Source organism: Lissotriton helveticus, chromosome 12, assembly GCF_964261635.1.
Source record: "Lissotriton helveticus chromosome 12, aLisHel1.1, whole genome shotgun sequence".
NCBI lineage: Eukaryota > Metazoa > Chordata > Amphibia > Caudata > Salamandridae > Lissotriton > Lissotriton helveticus.
Genome location: NC_136073.1, coordinates 301756289 through 301777079, shown reverse-complemented (window position 1 = coordinate 301777079; position 20791 = coordinate 301756289). Strand labels below are relative to the sequence as shown.

Below are 20791 nucleotides of genomic sequence, written 5' to 3'. Positions count from 1 at the left end.
CATCGCCATCGTCCATAGAAACACCATCAAAATTACAACCAGCTCTGACGACAATCTTGCAACCGCCGAACACCTCCACTTTCAGATCCACACCGACCCCAGGACCACCCTCAGAGGAACCCTCATCTACAGGCCCCCAGGCACCCGATCTCAATTCAGCGACGACATCACAGACTTCGTCAGCCCGCACGCTCTCGCCTCCGAGAACTACATTCTTCTAGGAGACCTCAACTACCACCTTGACAACATTCTCGACAACAACACCACCACCCTCCTGGACAACATGTCCAATCTCGGACTCAAACAACTTGTCGACACCCCCACTCACACAGCCGGACACACGCTCGACCCTATCTTCACCTCCAGCAAGCACATCTCCTTCGATCACACTACAGCTCTCCACTGGACGGATCACAGCTGTGTTCACTTCAGCTACAAAACAACCCTGACCCACAACCCATTCCCCGAAGAAATTGGAACAAAATCACCACCGACCAACTCCTCGCATCCCTCAGCCAAAACACTCCCACCCTAACAACGGACCCAGACCAAGCGGCCACAAACCTCAGGCAATGGATTACACACAGTGCGGACGAACTAGCACCCCTGAAAAAACACCAGTTGAAATCATTCAGCAAAAAGGCTCCCTGGTTCAATGATGACCTTAAAAAATCCAAGAAGACTTGCCGCACCCTGGAGAAGAATTGGAGAAAAGAACCAACCTCAGACAACATGACCTCCCTCAAGACAGCCACCCGCAAACACCACCAACTGATTCGTTCCGCCAAGAAATCAGCATTTAAGGACCGTCTCGACAACAACTCTCATAACAGCAAGGAACTCTTCAATATCGTCAAAGAATTCACCAACCCTCCCGCAGCATCCAACGACATCACTAACTCCCAAGACCTCTGCAATGCGCTATCCTCCTTCTACAACAAAATTGCCGACATCCACAACAGCTTCAAGAACACTCCCAATGACCAACTCACCCCACCCCCTTCTGATCCCACCCCTCCAACTAACTACCTCAATTCCTGGAACCCAATCACCATTGAAGATACCATTCGCCTCATGAACTCAATCCACTCTGGCTCACCTTCTGACCCCTGCCCCCACTACATCTTCAACAAAGCTGACTCCATCGCTCCCCAACTCCGCGATGTCATCAACTGCTCCTTCAACTCAGCCACCTTTCCAGAAATATGGAAACACGCCGAACTCAGCGCCCTTCTGAAAAAACCAACAGCAGACCCCTCAGAACTGAAAAACTACCGACCCATCTCCCTCCTCCCTTTTCCGGCCAAAGTCATCGAGAAAGCCGTCAACAGCCAACTCGCAGCCTTCCTTGAATCCAACAACTCCCTGGATCCCTCACAGAACGGCTTTCGAGCCAAACACAGCACCGAGACCGCCCTCATTGCGGCGACCGACGACATCCGAGCACTCCTGGACAACGGTGAAACAGTAGCCCTCATTCTTCTCGACCTCTCCGCCGCCTTCGACACTGTCTGTCACAGCACCCTCATACAACGCCTCAACAACATCGGCATACAAGGAAAAGCCTTGGACTGGATCATCTCGTTCCTAGCCGGGAGAACACAGAGTCCGACTTCCCCCTTTCTACTCAGAGCCCACCGAAGTCATCTGCGGCGTACCTCAAGGCTCCTCACTCAGTCCCACCCTCTTCAACGTCTACATGAGTCCCCTCGCCCCCATCGCATGTCGACACAACCTCAACATCATCTCCTACGCCGACGACACCCAGCTGATACTTTCCCTCACCAAAGACCCCAACACCGCCAAGGACAACCTTCACGAAGGTATGAAAGAAGTAGCCGAATGGATGAAACAGAGCCGCCTAAAACTCAACTCAGACAAAACTGAGGTGCTCATCCTTGGATCCTCCCCCTCAGCGTGGGACGACTCATGGTGGCCTTCCGCTTTGGGATCAGCGCCCACACCCACTGACCATGCACGTAACCTTGGCTTCATTCTAGACTCCTCTCTCTCAATGTCCAGACAAGTCAACGCCGTATCGTCCTCCTGCTTCAACGTCCTTTGCATTCTCAAAAAGATCTTCAGCTGGATCCCCCTCGAAACAAGAAAGACTGTCACCCATGCACTGGTCACGAGTCGACTGGACTATGGCAACACTCTCTACGCCGGAATTACAACAAAATTGCAGAAAAAGCTCCAGCGCATCCAAAACGCATCAGCGAGACTCATATTAGACATCCCGCGCCAAGAGCACATCACCGGTCACTTAAAAAAACCTCCACTGGCTTCCCGTCAACAAAAGAATTACTTTCCGCCTTCTTACCCACGCACACAAGGCCCTTTATAATCTAGGACCAGAATGCCTCAACTCCCGACTGTCCTTCTACTATCCCACCCGCCAACTAAGATCATCCATTCAAGCCCTCGCCGCAGTCCCGCGCATCCGAAAAACCACCATGGGCGGCAGATCCTTCTCCTTCCTGGCTGCCAAGACCTGGAACTCACTCCCCACCCACCTCCGCCTTACTCAGAATCACATCTCCTTCAGAAAAGAATTGAAAACTTGGCTATTCGATAAACAATGAACCCCTCCCTCTAGCGCCTTGAGACCCTCTGGGTGAGTAGTGCGCTTTATAAATGCCTGAACTTGAACTTGTCACGCCTGGGACGGATAAGAAATGCAAGCACTCCTCTAAGGACCCTCCCTACATCCAGGGATCCGTCACGGCAGACTCCATTATTGAGGCAACTGCCAGGAAAAGGGCAAATGTTCCAACAACATGAGGCCCATCTCCAGACAAGGAAAGTAGGAGGATGGACCTAACTGGGAGAAAAATAGAGGAATGCAGCGGTACACTGGCGCATTGCAAACTCCAATGCCCTACTAAACAGACACCGGTACCAGCATTGGGACGAGGTTGGATAGCTCCTGAAGCACCTCCCTAAGCAATACCAACAAAGAGCGTCGCACCTGGTGGCGGAAGGCAAAAATATAGCAATTTTTTTTTTCTTCAGAGTTTTATATAGCGCGAACTAGACCCGAACCGAATCAGGTATCAGAGCGCTTTACATAGCACCAGTTACGTTACATGAGGACACACTTTCATTTTAGGCACGGGGAGATTAAGTGATTTTCCCAGAATCACAGGAGGTTTTTGGCATCGTTACCGAGGTTCGAACCCAGATACCCAGGTCCGAGGTCGAGCGCCTTAGCCGTTAGGCCAACTCCTCTCCCTCTGCAAATTTGTACCTGAAATCCACATTGGATGAAACGGACACATCCAGCAGGCTTATAATGATCGGAGCCACAGAAAGAAGGCATGCCTGACTGAGAATCTCAGGATTCAAGCCAGAACAACATTCTGAGAACCCCTTTCAATGGAGAAACGCTGTTCGGGGCACCGGTGGATGAAAAACTCACCCAGCTCAAGAAAGAAAACTAAACTGCAAGGTCCATGGGGGCATTGCAATTCAGGGGAATGAGAGGAGGTACCCCGACACGAAGGCATAACGGGAGAGGGGGAAACCAGCCAGGAACGTCACACCAAACATTCCAGTAGACCTACCAGGGCGAGAATCCAGCTCAGCAGGGCCAGCAAAAACAAACCTGGCAATACCAGCCCCGGGGCCAGCCCTTTCGCGGGAGGGCGAATGGACGAGGGCAAAAAAGAAGAGGGGGCCAGCAACCCACCTTAAAGTGACTCCGCAACACCAAGCGTGCCCACCCAGACAACACCTCTATGGGATGGGCACAACAAAGTCAACAGAAAAGGGTTACATGGACTAAAGATCAACGAACATGTAACACCAGTAGGAGGCAGACTAAAACACTACTTCCAGGAATGGAAGAAAATAACTACAGACAAATGGATAATAAACATCATACAGTTTGGTTACTGCATAGAACTGGGAAAGAAACCACCAAACAGAAAACCAAAGAGGAAGGCGCACTCAGCAAAAGTTAGCGCTACTCCTAGACAAAGCACAAGAACTCCTCCAAAAGGAGGCATCAAACTGGTTCCATTCAGAGAAAGGAACAAGGGAGTGTACTCAAACTATTTCCTAGTACCAAAAGTGGACGAAACGCTAAGACCCATCCTGGATCTAAGGTTCCTAAACCTATACATAAAGACACAAAAATTCAAATTGACATCCCTACAAGAGGTCATTCCTCAGATAAGGGACGGAGACTTCATGTCCACCATAGACCTCAAAGATACCTACCTACACATTTCCATGAACAGGCAACACAAACATCTACTAAGATTTACCATCAACAAAGAACACTACCAGTTCACAACCCTAGCCTACGGACTAAAATCCGCACCAAGGGTCTTCACCAAATGTTTCACTGCCGTGGCAGCGCACATGCGGAGAAAAGGGATTCATGTATACCCTTACCTCGACGACTGGCTAATAAAAGCAAGTTCCCACAGGACATGCAATGAACACGCACAGCGGGTAACAGAAACACTGCCACCTGGTATTCTCCATACACTGGGGGAAATCCTCAATGGAACCAGAGCAAGTGAAGATCTTCCTAGGGGCACAGATCAACACCATACAGAGCAAGGTGTTCCCCAGCGACAAGAGAACACTTGACCTGCTGAAGGAGACACAACTCTACCAGCGGGGGCGAGCTCTGACAGTGAGGACAGCGAGCAAGACCATTGGGATGATGGTGTCCTGCATACACCTGGTCCCCAATGTACGGCTCCACATGAGACCATTCCAGGAATGGCTGCAACAACAATGGTCACAAGCTACAGGAAGTTGGGAAGATCTAGTGGTTGTAACACACGTTGTGAGGGAGGAGATAACGTGGTGGAACAAGGATAACTTAACAATAGGAAAGCCTTTAACACCACCAACCCCTACAGTGACCATCACCACAGACGCATCCCAGAAGGGATGGGGAGCACACATGAACAAGCTCAAGGTGAGGGGTCTGTGGACTCCAGCAGATACGATCAGACACATCAACCACCTGGAACTAAAGACCGTGCTCCTCGCCCTGAAGGCCTTCCAGAAACAACTGTACAACCAGAGAGTGTTGATACAAACAGACAACACAACAACGATGTTCTACATCAACAAACAGGGAGGAACACAATCCGTCGCACTATCCAACCTAGCGCAGGAAATATGGAGGTGGGCCATCCCACTCAAAATAGACCTACTAGCCATACACCTACCAGGAAAGGACAATGTGGAAGCAGACTGGCTCAGCAGACAGACATCAGCTTCCCACGAGTGGGAACTCAATGCATAAGAAACACACAGGCTATTCAGGAGGTGGGAGACACCAACAATAGACCTATTTACAACACACCAGAATGCAAAATGCCGACACTTCGCATCCAGGCAATCGGAGGAACAATCCTAGGGGAATGCCCTATGGATAAGCTGGTCAAAAACATTTGCCTACGCTTTTCCCCCCCGATACCACTGATACACAGGGTACTCAGCAAGTGCAGAACCAGCAACATGACACTGATCCTGGTGGCACCACAGTGGGCCAGGCAGACCTGGTACTCACAGATAATGGAAATGGCACAAGGGCCACCCCACAAGTTCAGGAAAAGAAAAGACTTCCTCTCTATGCAAAACGGAGAGGTACTACACCCAGACCAGAGAGCCTCAGCCTAGCTGCATGGCTCCTGAAGACATGTAGTTTGCACACCTAAGACTACCGGAGAACACGCTATGGGTGCTACGGGAGGCAAGGAGACCTACCACACGAAGGTGCTATGTGACAAAATGGAAAAGTTCACACAATGGTGCAGCAAAGAAAAGCTACACAAGAAGATGACAAGGGAATCAACGGTGCTAAAATATCTAACACACCAGCTGAAGGCAAAACTAAGTTCATCCTCGCTAAGAGTACACCTAGCAGCGCTAGTAGCCTACACACGAGGGGAGACAGGAAAGAGCTTCTTTACATCACAAGTAGAAGTAGTTAAGAGATTCCTGGAAGGGGCAAAAAGGATCGCAACACCTAAGAGGATGCCGCCACCGAACCATAATTTAGTCCTAACAGAGCTAATGAAAGCACCCTTTGAACCCATTTATGAGGCCTCACTACAAATGCTCACAATGAAGACAGCCTTTCTGGTGGCAATCACCTCGCTGCGCAGGGTAAGCTAGCTGCAAGCTCTGACGCTACAAGAATCCTACATCCAAATACACAATGACCGGGTGGTAATTAGAACAGACCCACACTTTATGCCTAATGTGGTGTCTAGGTTTCACATGAACCAGACAATACAAATACCAAGCTTCTTTCAGAAACCATCCACAAGCGCAGAGGGCACTGCACACTCTGGGCGCTAGAAGAGCAGTAATGCATTACATGGAAAGAACTAAAGAGCACAGGAAAACAAAGCAGTTCTTTGTGTCGTTCGCAAGCAGTTCCTTGGGTAGACCAATAACGAAGGGAACCATTGCACGATGGATCGCACAAACTATACAGTTCTGCCACAAACAGGCAGGCCTAGAACTAGCACAGGGGGCATGAGCCCACTACCAGGAAGAAGGGAGCAGCAATAGCTTCCCTGGCTAGCACACCCATTCATGACCTATGCCTGGCAGCTACATGGGCTTCAGTGAACACGTTCACTAAGCACTACTGGGTGGATATACAAATGAACAAGGAAGCACAGGTGGGACAGAAGGTGCTTTAACATATATTCAACAACCAACGCTCATCTTCCACCCAGCCGCCACAAATATAACAAACCGCTACAAAGTCTATGCACAGCATAGTGAATCCAGAAAGATTCACGCTGCAAAACAAATAGTTTCTTATCTGTCGGTGTAGTTTTGCAGCTTGAAGATCTTTCTGGATTCACTAGCGAACCCACCCACCTCCGCCGGAAAGATGAGGCCAGAGAAGGTGGAAATACAAGGACAATATACAAACAGACCCCTTAAAGGACAAAGCTAAAAAATGATTTACTTTGAGGAAGAACTAGAAAACATTGCTAAAGGATTCACAAACCGAACACAAAAACAAGAAAAAAGAATCCGAAGATGGCGCCCAAAGGTGGGAGCTTCCACAGGAAGCATGCCGACGTCACAGGAAGTACTCCAAAAGGTGGGACGTCAACGCCCACCTGGGCTACAAAAAGAAAGAAAGGACTACGATTCCGGACCCAACCACTAGACCGCGGAATAATGCACAGCACAGTGAATCAAAAAGATCTTCAAGCTGCAAAACTTCACCGACAGGTAAGAAACTATTCCTTTTTCTACACTCAACCCTTTTGAATTAAAAATCCTCCAATTCTTGAGGACAGTCCGTTTGATCTGCTGAGAAGCCGTGCTAAATGTGGAGACAAAAACTGGTTTGTTAGTAGCAGGTCTAATCGTTTTGGACTGATGGAGCGAGATTTAGAAATATATTTATTTCAACTCGCAAAGTTAAACTTCCATAATAATTAGTAATTTTCACTTCACACATGTTAATATTATTAATTATTATGGAAGTTTAACTTTGCGAGTTGAAATAAATATATTTCTAACTTTGCGAGTTGAAATAAATATATTTCTAAATCTCGCTCCATCAGGACAAAAGAAGGTCCTGGTTAATATTGGTCGCTCTTTTTCTTGCCCTTTTGATCACCCGTGCTGGGTAACCCCTCCTTGACAATTTTTTGGATAATAGACTCGCCTCCTTCTTAAAGTCTGATTTATCAGAACAATTACTTCGTATTCGGAAAAATTGTCCAACCGGTAAGTTTTCCCCAAGGGATTTCGGGTGGAAGCTATCGAAGGCTAGCAGTGAATTCTTATCCTTAGGTTTGTTAAAGACTCTTGTCTGGAGTACCCCCTCTCTAGGCTCGATCATAAGATCTAGGAATGGTAACCCTGTTTTGGTGACAGTAGAAGTGAAGTGAAGCAAGGATTCCTCATATTAAACCATTCCAAGAAGAGGTGAACAGATGTTTCATCACCCTTCCAGATCACCAAGACATCGTCAATATAACGACGCCAGTCTTATGTTGGACGCCCATGGCAAGAGATGTCATATATCACAGATTTTTCAAAAGACCCCACAAAAAGTCCTGCCAAGCTCGGGGCAAAAACACTACCCATAGAGGTGCCATGGGTCTGCAGGTAAATGTGTGTTTCGATTTATATAGTGCACTAATCACCCAGGGGTCTCAAGGCGCTTGCTTAGGGAACCCGTCCTGGTATTCCCCTGTGAGATACCCCGGCAGGGTATTCACAAGGTGAAAGCCAGGCATCCCGCCGCGAGGGGCCGTAGTGGAGATTAAGCAAGCTATTGCCCAGAGTCGCAGAGTGTGACCCCGTGAGTCGAGTAGGCACCGGAGCGAGAATTGTCGAGTCCGTGGAATTTTTGTGCCCGAGACCCGCCGAGGCGGGGAAGCGAACCCTGGTCCACGGCTGATCTCAGCTTCCGGGTCTGCCGCCTCTAACCACTGAGCCACGCTTCTCCAGGTATAGGGTCCCCCCATATTCAAAATAATTCCTAGTCAAGGCTATTTCTGCCAGATGAAGGACGAAGGCCCTAGGTGTTTGATAGGGCTAGTCCTCCGAGAACAAAGTGTCCTCCAGGACCCTGAGGGTTTCTCTTTGCCGAATGTTGGTGTACAAGGCCTCAATATCGTTGATTGATCTCTTGGTCCTGTTCGTCCCAGGTCACCCTCTGTTGTCCTCTCTGCTTCCCCCTGCCCTTGTTCCGGCCTCTCCCTAAAAAAGGTCCCTGGAAATTCTGGTATTGGGCTGGTTGAGAATGGGGGTTTTGGAAGCGGGGGTCCTCGAATTGTGGGTTCTGAAAGGGAGGGCGCTGTGGGAAACCAGTCATTGGCCAATTGCAGGCCTGGTTCTGATATTGTTGAAAAGGATGTTTCAACACCCTTTTCAACATCAGAACCACACTACTAGAACTCTCAGTAGTACCACATCAAAAATTAAATCTCTCCACATCTACTGACACAGAACCATGGAGAGAGCCTGCATCCAGACCCAATGCAGCTCAATGTAGCGATTTGGCTCCTGATCTCTTAGACTTTGGAAACCTCAATCTTCCGCCTGATCGCATGAATGTCATAAAAGAAGCGAGACACCCCACCACTAGAGCATGCTATGCAACCAAGTGGAAAAGGTTTGTTGTGTGTTGCACAAATAACATTAACCCATTAGATGTTTCCATACAAAACATCATGTGCTACCTGCTCCATCTACAAAGATGTAATTTAGCATACTCCTCAATCAGGTTACATCTTGCTGCTATAGCAGCCTACCTTCAAAACAGACATTTGTCATTATTTAGAGTACCTGCCATCAAAGCGTTTATGGAAGGACTCAAAAGAATAATTCCTCCCAGAATACCACCCTCTCCGGTATGGAATGTAAATATTGTTCTCACTAGACTTATGGGTCCTCCATTTGAACCATTACATAAGTGTGAGTTACAGTTCCTTACATAGAAAGTTGCTTTTTTAGTTGCTATTACCTCACTCAGAAGAGTAAGTGAAATCCAGGCATTAACAATTTAAGAACCATTTATACAACTCCATCACAACAAAGTGGTTCTTAAAACAAACCCGAAATTACTTTCAAAAGTCACTTCACCGTTCCACCTCAACCAATCTATTGAGTTGCCATTATTCTTTTCTCAACCACGAACAGTTGCGGAAAGAGCTCTACATACATTAGATGTAAAAAGAGCACTCCTCTACTACATTGATAGGACAAAACCGTTTCGTAAAACAAAATAATTGTTTTTCCTTTTCTCCTCCACACAAAGGTAATCCCATGTCAAAATCTGACATTGCAAGGTGGATTGTTAAGTGCATTCAAATCTGTTACCAAAAAGCAAAACGCACTCTATCCATTCCACCTGTAAATTAGGGGCATCTATGGCATTCCTAGAAAATATACCCCTAGATGATATCTGTAAAGCAGCTACATGGTCTACACCGCACACGTTTACAAAACACTACTGTGTAGATGTGCAGGCAAAACAACAAGCTAGTGTGGGCCAGGCTGTACTCAAAACATTATTTCAAACTACTGCAACAGATACGGGTGGTCGCTGCTAAGGGAGAGAACTGCTATGCAATCAATGCAATAGTATGTGGTCTGCAGCCCATATGCCTCTAACGGAAAATGCTACTTACCAGTATGCATCTGTTCTTGGCATGTAGGACTGCAGAGCCACACATGCCCACCCGGCTACCTATATCTGTTCCAGTAAGATCTTAATTAGATACACAAGACATGGACATCCTTTTCTGTACTCGTTCAACTCCATCATTTCCCCAATGGCGAAAACAATCTGAAGATGGTGTCGATGCCCATGGGCACTATGATCTACAGGAGGAGTCATCCAATAGACAAAGACTCTTCCAAGACAACAACCAAGTGTAATCATCTGGGCACACCACCAGATGGTGATCTATGCAATATTGTGTGGCTCTGCAGCCCTACATGCCAAGAACAGATGCATACTGGTAAGTAGCATTTTCCTTTCTCATTGTACAGTGATAGTGATTAAAAAAGGATATATGGACACACTAGGTGAGCAAATGAGACAAAGGATATGAAAGAAAGGGAGGGGAAAAGGACAAAATATAAGCAGAGAGTGAAATAGAAGGAAAAAGGAAGCAAATGTAAGAATAAAAAAGTTATTGCTCCGGGTTGAATCTCGATGAAAAGCTGTTGTATGTAACTAGCTCCTTTCCAGGAAGCAAATGAGGATGGTTTCCTGTAGGTCTTAAAGTGGTGGCTCTTGGATTTTTCCAGAAGATCAAGAACGTATGCAGGATTCTAATGCATAGCTGAAAAATCACTTGTTCAGTTTAAATTATAGCTCGTTCTTGCATATTTAATTTAAATGTAAACTTCTTATTGTGCGCAGTTTAAAAAAAATTAAATACAAAAAGCAATCAGAGTATTGCATGCATCTGCCAAGACCAATAGCAAGTATATGGTTATTGTTCAATGTATGTTGCCATTTTTATGTTTGTATCAAACGGTGACTTTGTGATAAGAAACATATTTTCCTTTTCACCACAGTTCTTCCTCTCCCACATCAACGATCGGCAAAGCCAAAGCCTTTGATGAACTGAACATATTGATGACTATGGTCTTGGAGGTTGTTCTCAACACGCCATCAGCACAGAAGAGGGGACTAAAATATTTTATTTGTGTGTACAACAGATGGGATCCCATGTGTATCTCTCTTGTCAGTTTTTTTGTCATAATGCACATTCCTATAGGAACGTTTTAATTGATGCTCTCCTTGTGTAAAAAGAATGTTTCTAAATTTTCTTTGTTGTCCTGTAGATTGTCAGACTTCCTAAGTTAGAAGTTGATTCGATCATAGTAAGAACACAGCCACAAAATAAAGTTGTTGTTTTACAATTTTTACCCCTGCCTTGTGTTTTACTAATTTTGACCAGTAGCCCTTGTACGTGAGCCTTTTCTATTTTAAATTTGTAATTTCCATTCAGTGCCCCATTCTGGAGAAGGTGTAAAAGCAATGCACAGACCAGTCCTCACAATTTCCTTTTCTTGAAAGGGTTTACACCCGAGACTGTATTTTCAAATTTGAATCATGACGGAGGGTGTGAAGAGAGAAATGGCTTAAAGTCTGTGTAGGCGTAATAACAGTATGCAGGGGCTTATCTTCTGGCAGAGGGACTTTGAGTTTGTGTCCCCTGAAAATACACGTTATACAGTTTTTGTTTAATCCAGGAAATCTGTTTGCTTTTCCAGAAGGCAAGCGTCACTCTACTCTCAACCTCAACTACCCTGAATATCTTAACTTCCTGTTTAGGACGCCCTCCACAAACTGCTTTGCATTGAAAACTAAGGGAATAATTAACCCGGTAAGTGCTGCCGTTGAACGTTCGGAGCATTACCTGGCTGGTGCTGCGCACGTTCAACGGCTGACGCTTCCCCGCCCGTTGTTTAAAACTGCTGCGAAATCGCGGCAGCGGCCAACGGGTTAACACACGATTTACCTTTCAGTAGCCTGTACATAGCAACTGTTCTGAATTTAAAACCACTTAGCTTGCTCTTTCTACCATGGAAGAAGTGTTTTTAGTTTTAGCTGGTAGATTCACAGAGCACAACGTAAGTATTTAGTGGGATGGGTGACACATTAGAATATGAAATGCCCGGTTTATGATTCACTTTTTTTTTCTTTGTTCTGAATGGTCGGAGTTAGACCAAAACAAGAATACACAATCACCTGCCTTGTTTAATGTTTTGTGGGAAATGTGTGTAGAGGCCTCCATATATATTTTCATACTTCCTGCATCACTTACTGTAGCAAGACTTTTAGGCTGATATGAGAAGCTATGGAAGTACTGGTATTTTTTTACGTGGAGCCCATTCTGATGTCTCAATTTTTATCCTGTGATGCAGGAAACCAGTAGTATGTTAATTGACTGCTGTCATAATTTAAAAATCATAATATTGTACCTAAATTTACTCAAATGAAGCTTTGAACCTGCATAAACTGCTCCACTAAAATTACGTGGTTATGAGCGAATTGGTGCTTCTTCCTGTGAGAAAGTGCCTCCTTTGACATGGTTAGCCCCCTCTTTTTGCCTTGTATTTGATGTGGTTTTGATTGTGGTATATAGAGTACCTGCTAATCAGGCCCCCTGTGTCAGTGCTGCTTCCTCAAAACTATTCCTCGGTTGGCCCCTCAAGCCCCTTGTAAATGGTACATGGGTACCTAGTGCATTGGGACTGAAGAGGGCCCCATAGGTATACCGCAACTAGACCCTGCAGGCATGGCCTGGTACAGGCAAAATGACAAATTTGACATGGCAGACTGCCTGTGAGCTATGCCAACTTGCAACGCCCAAGGTATAGCTAAGTCAGCCATCTGGCAGGCCTTCCAGCTCTAAGGCAGGGTGCACTATACCACAGGTGTGGGCATATCTGCGTAAGCAGCTATGCCCCTGCAATATTTAAGTGCATTTTTGGATATTGTAAGTGACAGGGAAGCCATAGAGAATACATGGGCTGGAAAATCAACAACTCTAATTCCACTGCACCATGATGGCTTCTTGGAAACCAGGAATGTTTGTTACCAAACTATTCCTAACAATAAACCCACACTGATGCCAGTGTGGGACTTATTGAACCATGTACCCAGAGGGCACCTCCGAGGTGCCCTCTGAAAACTATGATTCTGTCGAATGGGATTTCCATGTTAAGTCATAAGCGCTGAATAGTCCCGCCCATGCGTGGGGACCCCGAAGCAGTTGTGTATATATATACTTTTTTTAAGTGTAGATTTACGTCTTTCTTCAGGAAGGCTTGCAAATACACTTCAAGAGACAGATTATGTAGCCTATTTAACTAGGCTACACTGGCCAAGCTCCTCATCCTGAAGAGAAAAAAGGGGCCAGAATAAGTACATTTGAGAAAATTTTAGTGTCAGTCAGTAGAAATATCTCTCACAAACCCTTTTTAGGTCGAGCCTAGCGCAGCGCACATGCACTGCTTTATGGGGAGGTTTCTTGGAATCACTCCAGACTTTGTCCGTGTGGTTTTTCATCTTCCACACATTCTATTGGCCTTTGCGTTTGGCTTTCAAAATTGAAAGCATGCAATTGGCCAAAGGCTGGTGCATGTCTCACCTTTTCTCTAAATGTTCACTCCCATAGCTTATTGGTGTTGGGAGCGAGCAGCGGCGCGCATTGTGACAGCCTCATTCCTTGTTTTAATTAGCAGTTTCTTATCGCTCCAGTCTGTCTCCCTTCACTGGCTCCTTACCCGCCCCTTCACTCTTCCCCTTCACTCTTCCCCTTCACTCTTCCCCTTCACTCTTCCCCTTCACTCTTCCCCTTCACTCTTCCCCTTCACTCTTCCCCTCACTTTTCCCCTCTCTCCCTCCCCTCCCTCGAGAACCCCCGGTTGTCAAATATTGCACCCTTCCTGCTCCATGCCTTGTATATTTATTTAAGCTGTTTTGGGATGTGCAGCGTCCGCATTATGCAGTTAGTTTCAGAACATGCATTTTGCACCTCCATCCTTCCATAGTTCCACATTTAAACCTATGAAATGCAGAGCGAATTGATTTGCACGCCCCTTAATTTGCCAAATAAGGAATAGTGGAGTAACATCTTTCCATGCAATTTCCCTTGCTTGCATGAATTCTCATGGCCCTTGCAACGCCACTGTCGCCTCAGACCAACCCGGCTCCCCTGCATCAATCACGTGGCATCTAGGGGTGTGCATAATTTCCAGAATTTGTTTTTACATAATTATGCAAACTTTTGGCAAAATCATGTGAATTTGCCTGGAATTATGTAGAATGCAAAACTGGCAAATGGTGCCTCATTTTAGCATGAAATGTGTCCTTGCCGCCACTTAGTATTTTGCGTTATTTTAGACAGTCCTTGATACTCACAATCATTCATCAAAACGCATACGTTTTCAGGTCCTTGCGAGCATAGCTCGTCCAGGACTTTGCTTTGCATGCTGGGAGTTGTAGTTCCGCTATTAAAATAGAATCAAGAGGAATAGGAGTCCAAAATGCACACTAAAAACTGATGTATATGAGTTACTTCCGATTGGACCTGGTAAAAGTTGTTTCAAGATGGTTGTTGTGAGAAAGTGGCTCTATATGTATTGGACCAAAGTAAGGTACAGTGTGTATGAAGACCACAAATCCCCAGAGGTATAACCGAGGTTAAAGTCATGGCTGACTTTACTCTCAAAAGTGGTAGCTTGTCGAGCAGTAATGCAGTACCAGAGGACAGTGTAAAGCATTTGTTGTACACACTCAGTCAGCAAAAGGTTTCACACACAAGGACTGAACTCCAGGCCAATTGTTTTTATATCAAAAGATAGTTTTTATTTTTAGAACCAACAGTTATCAAAATATACTTTTTTCAATTAAGAGTGATCTCGGGTAATTACTTTGCAGAAAGGAAATCACTTTGTGAACATAACAGGTAAAGGGGTTGCAGTAGGCCACACAATTCTAGACACAATCTAACATTGCGTTCAGTGGGTTTTTCTACAAAAAATGCAGTTGATTACTTTGTAAATTACTTTTGTAATTCCTGGTTCCTAGATTCAGTCCTGGGGTCTGAGTTGAAAACAGTTTAGTAAAAACTTTTGGTTATTGCAATGATTTTTAAGGAATAAGAAGGTATTTTAAAAGGTCACACTTAAAAACTTTTCAGTGAGAATCTAACAATGTTATCCAATGGGAGAAAATTCAGGTTGCACGTAAAGTACGTTCTCGTTACTTTTGTAATCCAGTACTGGGCGCCTAGGTCCAGCACTGGGATGTCTACTTAAGACCAGTGAGTAATTAAGTTTCAGCAATATGTATGATTTTTAAAGAATATTTCAAGGTTTCAAAAGTATACACTTAGACGAGATTTCATAGAAAAGCAGACAATGGATTCCTATGGAGAAAATACAGGTTACCAGTAAACCCGGTTCAGATTACTTTTGCGGTATAGTACTGGGCTACATGGTACAGTACTGGCTTCTCTCCTGATCACAGGTGAGTACTTCGGAATTCGGTATTCGGCTGATTTTATAGGAATATTTTAGTTTCAAAACTTCACACTTAAAAGATTTTTCGACACGCGGCCGGCCCTCCCTGGAGGGTTGTAGGTAAGGCGCTGTGTCGAAACCCTTTCCCCAGTCACGCTGGCACTGACACACGAGAGTTGTTGTTTACGCGGCCGGCCTCGGCACGAGGTTGTAGGCTTAACGCTGTGTTAAAAAATAAAACAGTTTGAATTAAAAGATTTTTCGAGTCAAACCAGTCAATGTTGTCCTATGGCAGGAGAGTGAGTTATCGGTTTCCACGTGAGGACTCGACCAGTGAAGTTAAGGTTCTAGGCATAGACTCAAGGGTCCCCCAGGGTCAGGTAGGTACAGTTGGCACACCCTCAGTGGCACAGGGGCAGCCGGGTGCAGAGGTAGTTAGGCCCAATGTTATCCAATGAGGGGCAGGGGGCCTTTGGTTGGTGGCTGCTGGCTAGCAGGCCACGCGGCTGTGGGAGCTTGGCTCCTAGTCACTGGCTCAGGGCAAATGGGGAAGTAGGGTAGGACACCGGGTGCACGGCCAGAGGCACTCGGGCGGCTGGGTGCAGGGTGCTTTTGAGCCATTGGGCGCTCAGTGTTATTCAGCGGGAAAGGTAAAAAGGGAACAAAGGCTGCAGACTCTGGGACGGTGACTCTTCAGGTGCGACCACCACTTTGAGAGGTAAGTTGGGATCCTGGAGAAGAGGTAGGTACCCCAAAGGGAGGCACAGGGTGCGGCAGGGCGCCGGCTGCAGGGGTGTCTTTGGGCGACGGGAAATCTTACCCTCAGCTGGTCGCGGTTGGAGGGGTCCCTGGTTCTGAGGCTGCAGGTGTTATCTGGTTAGTCGAGGGGGGTCTTTGGGCACTGGACTTCGGGTCCCAGTCGCCGGGGGGACGTCCTCGTGGTCTTGGATCACTCTGGCACGGGCCGGGCTCGGAGGGTGCAGAGTGGGTTGGTCTTGTGCTTCCTGGCTGGCACCAGGGGTATGGGTGTTGAAGCAGAGCCTCTGCTTATGGGAGTCCCAGTCTTTAAGAGGGTCAAGGCAGGCAGGTCCTCCTTGGGTCCCAAGGTTGCTGTCCGCAGGAGTCGCTGGGATTAAGCAGGAGCAGGTTCCAGGATCGACTGGCCGGTAGGGGTTGGGCCAAGTAAGTTGGTGTTGTCCTGTTGTTAGCAGCTGCACGGCGGGTCTTCTTATTGATCTTATTTTTTCTTTTCCTTATCTGGATCTGAGGAAGGAAGGTTCAGGGAGCCCCCAAATACTGAATGTAGGGGCGTTACAGGTAGGGCAAGGGCAGGGACCAATAAGTCCCTGTCCTGGAGTGGGTACACCCCAAGTCTGCTCCACTCCAGTGGGAGAGGGGCAGGAGCCTAGCTGTGATTGGGCAGGGCTCCCCATCCTCAAGATGGCCGGAGCCCGGGGTCGTGCTTCACCTCTCCTCTTCCACCTGAGGGGTGGGGTTGGCACAGCCCTCTTCCTGACGTAGGGTTACCTGCCAGTCTTCCCACCAGAGTGGGGGTCAGAACCGCTGGGGCCAGTTGCTGGGTACGGTCTGGAGAAGCTCACAGAGGAGGCAGGCCTTTGAAGGTTCCCCCTGCCCATCCTGGGGGAGGAGACCTAGCACCTCGCCCAGGATGTGCATTGTTGCAGGCCCAGGAGATTGGGGGGCTCTGCACCCAGGGGTCCAGCAACATGTCTGCTGTGGGGCTGCCTAGGCAGCCTCTCAGTCCAGACGTGGATTGTAGGTTAGGTTTCAGGGGGCATTTCTAAGATGCCCTCTGGTGCATTTTACATTAAATCTCACTGGCATCAGTGCGGGTTTAATGTGCTGAGAAGTTTGATACCAAACTTCTCAGTCTTCAGTGAGGCCATCATGGTGCTGTGGAGTTCGTAATGTCGACCTCCCAGCGCCATATACTCTTAATGGCAGCACTGCACTTACAGGGCCCAGGAATGGCCCTGGGAACTGTTGGGGCACAGGGCTCATGCACCTGTGCCCACACCACTGGCATTGGGCACCCAGCCAGAGGGGTGACTGAGGTATGCCAGGGCAGTGGGTCTTGTGGGCATGGCACACAAGGATGGGTGCCATGTCGACTCTTGGTTTAGTTCTGTACTTGGACACTCAGCCTGCAAAGGCAGTGTGTGGGCTTCAGTGTACAGGGCCCCCAAGGGTCGCACAATAAGTGCTGCAGCCCTTAGGAGTCTTCTCTGCGCACCATGCCCTGGGTACCTTGGGTACCATTTACTAGGGCTGATAGAAGGCCAGAGATGCCAATTTGGGTATTAGTTTCAATACAGCTTTGGGGAAGAAACACAGTCCCTGGGCACCTGGTTGGCAGGAGCCCAGGGCACACACAGTCAAAGCAGTTAAGCAAAAAGTGGGAGCATACCAATGCAATAAAGATGGCACTTTCTCACAGTTGATTTGAAAAGATGTAGAATCTCGTTAACCCTTCAGAAAACTTGCACAAAGAAAACATTTTGTGAAGTCCATGCGCCATACTGTAGGCCGCCTGTTGCGACCTGTGGTTCTTTTTAAGCTCCCAAACTATTGTGTACATTGTATTTAAAATTTCTAAATATTATGAGGCGCCCAGCGAACTCCTGTTTGTGCCAAAAATCGGAATCTAAAAAAGAAATAACATATCCTGAGCAGGCTGGCAGCAACAGGGTACAGTGTGCATGATATTAGAGTGGGTTATAGGTGCTGGAAAGTGTGCCATGGGCCAGCACAGGGCTGGACAGACAGTGCACAAAATGTACCCCGCGGGCAACAGCAGAGTACAGTGTGTGCATGGCGCTAGAGTGGACTCAAGGCACGGAGACGTGTGCTCTGAGCGAGGACCGGCCTGGACAGGCAGTGCACAGCATGTATACACTGTGAAGCGCTCTATTGCCCTAGTGTCGAGCTAGCACTATAGAACTCTACACAATAAACACATGAGTGCCCTGGGCCAGGACAAGTCGAGACACAGTGCACAAGACTGTACTCCACAGGCAGCAGAAGCGTACTGTGTGTACTTTGCACTAGAGTGGACTTGAGGCACTGAGAAGACAACCCGGAGCCGGGACAGGTAGGGCACAGAACGTACCTACGCTATGTCTCTTCTACTGATCCTTGCACTCACCTGTCTAAGCCAATAAAGTACTTTGTATTGAGAGCCGGGTTTGGTAGGGGCGGGGGCTGTTTTCTTCCAGAAGGAGAGAGCTGACATGGCAGAAAAGACACCAGGGCTAGGCATCCTAAGACACCTTCACGCTCAGAGCCTGCTGCCTGCGGGACCCTCACTCCCAGAAACTGCTTGCTGCCTGCGGAGCCCTCTCAACTTCACACCCTGTATTTTGTGCTTGCTGCTTGCCTGCCCCAAAGACTAGACCTATTGGCTATGCCAATGCTTGTTTATCTTTACGCTAGAGATGAAAAGAGCTGGGGAGATTAGCCCCTTAGGCAGTCATTTTATGTCTAAAAAAGAACACTGTGCCTTTAAAGGGACCAGGCGGGACCAGGCACCACCAGTATCCCATCTTGCATAGAAGGCGGCAGTTACTTCAGTTATTTTTTCTGGCTCCTGCTGACAGGATCCTGGAGCATTGAGATCTACCAAAAGTGGTCTTCAAAATTCTTCATGGAATTTCAACTTTGTGTTTCACTCAGTTTTTTGTATCTCCCTTCCTTTTTCTGTTCTTTTCTGACAAATGAGTATTTTGTCAAGAAATACCATCCCTCTTTGACAAATGCCCAGCTTGTGGGAGAAAGAAGGCCAGGACAGACCCTTATGAGGTCTGTATTATCGGTTTTCCGGAGAATACTGTTCCTAGATCTTGTCAACGCTGCTGGAGCTTCTCCAAACGTACCCTGATAGATCGGGAGAATATTTGTCTCCATAGAAAAATGCTGCAGTCTGAAGCTGGGACCTTAGGTCTTTGAGAGGGTAGAACCTCGATCAGGTCTCTGTCAATAGCCCCCACAGAGCATACCAGGAAGAAAGGGGCTCAAACGACATCGGTCCCAGTCGACGTTAATGACTTCGTCGAAGAGGTATGGCACGATATGCTCGCTGTCAAGTCTAGGCGCGTCGTCGGCCAAGCCCTGTAGAATGGCGTAGAAGACTCCAAGCAGGTCTCAATCGAGACACCAGCGGTGAAGATTGACCTCTAGGCATATTCCTCGCAGATCGACCCTGAAATTTCCATGGAGATCGTGGTCTAGGCATGGACATCGGTCGACGTCGAGACTAGCATTAAGATTGATGTCGAGGCACCGAAGATAGCCGTCGAGGCCCTCCCAAATGCAGAGACGCCGTCGACACTCGCCATCGACAAGCAGGTCGACGTTGAGGCATTAAACGTCGAAACCTTCATATTCATCTCCCAGGCTTGAGGAGATCGGTAAAAGAGGAGATGCGTCTATTCGTCACCGGACTCTGACTATTCCAGGGCTTACTTCTCATTGGTGCAGCATTCACCTGCACTGCTTTTGTCTCCTCCACCTACTCCTCCACCACCTCTGTCCATCGTCACTCTTCTTTGCATACTTCCACTTCGTCTCAAAGATCTCATCGTCATCATACACGGGCAAGATCTTCTACATCTACGGGTCAAATATCTTCCCCGCTGACTGACTCGCCACCTCCACCAATCTCACCGGTGGACGATGTCTCTACCATTCAGGTAGTCCTCATAAGGGGTGCTACATTGGTCATTTTTGAAACCCTACAACAAAAATCTATTGCTAGACCCATGTTACCTCTGGTGCCAGGCCTCCTTGAACCGGCCATGGAGCTCTTCCTCACTCCAGCATCAGGCAAGACAGTGCCTTCTAGACTTCACAAGAAGTATCATCCTCCATAGCAGGATCCAGCGTTCCACCGCTCTGTTGCCGCACCTGATTCTGTAATTGGGGTAGCAGCCAGAAAACCTGCTACTACTCCTTCATCCACGGTCCCTCCGGACAAAGAAAGCCGTAGATTGGACTCTGTGGGCCACAAGATGTGTGGAACGTCTGCAACGTCCATGAAGGCAGATAGCCCCACAGCCTTGCTAGGCAGGTATGATAGAGCCCATTGGGAGTCCTTGAATCAATTTCTGGACCATCTAAGTCGCTACTAGACAGGGTGGCAAAATATAACAAAAGACTCCTGGGTGCTGAATATGGTGCGCTGTGGATGTGGTTCATCAGTCCTCCGCCGTCCATCCCTCCGAAGCCAACCAACTTCCAGCTTCCTCTCTTATGAGCGGAAGTCGAC

General features: G+C 47.4%; 1 protein-coding gene across 7 annotated transcripts in view; it reads left to right on the top strand.

Annotated features, from left to right (window-relative positions):
- LOC144799146 (uncharacterized) overlaps window positions 1-11400 on the top strand; it is a 224904-nt gene extending 213504 nt beyond the window's left edge. For all 7 annotated transcript variants that reach the window (XM_078670362.1, XM_078670363.1, XM_078670361.1 and 4 more), the window contains one exon: window positions 11047-11400. In XM_078670362.1, coding sequence (XP_078526488.1) covers window positions 11047-11099 — 53 coding nt within the window. In that variant the 3' untranslated portion in view covers window positions 11100-11400. The remainder of the gene's footprint in view (window positions 1-11046) is intronic.
- Window positions 11401-20791: the final 9391 nt, after the last annotated feature.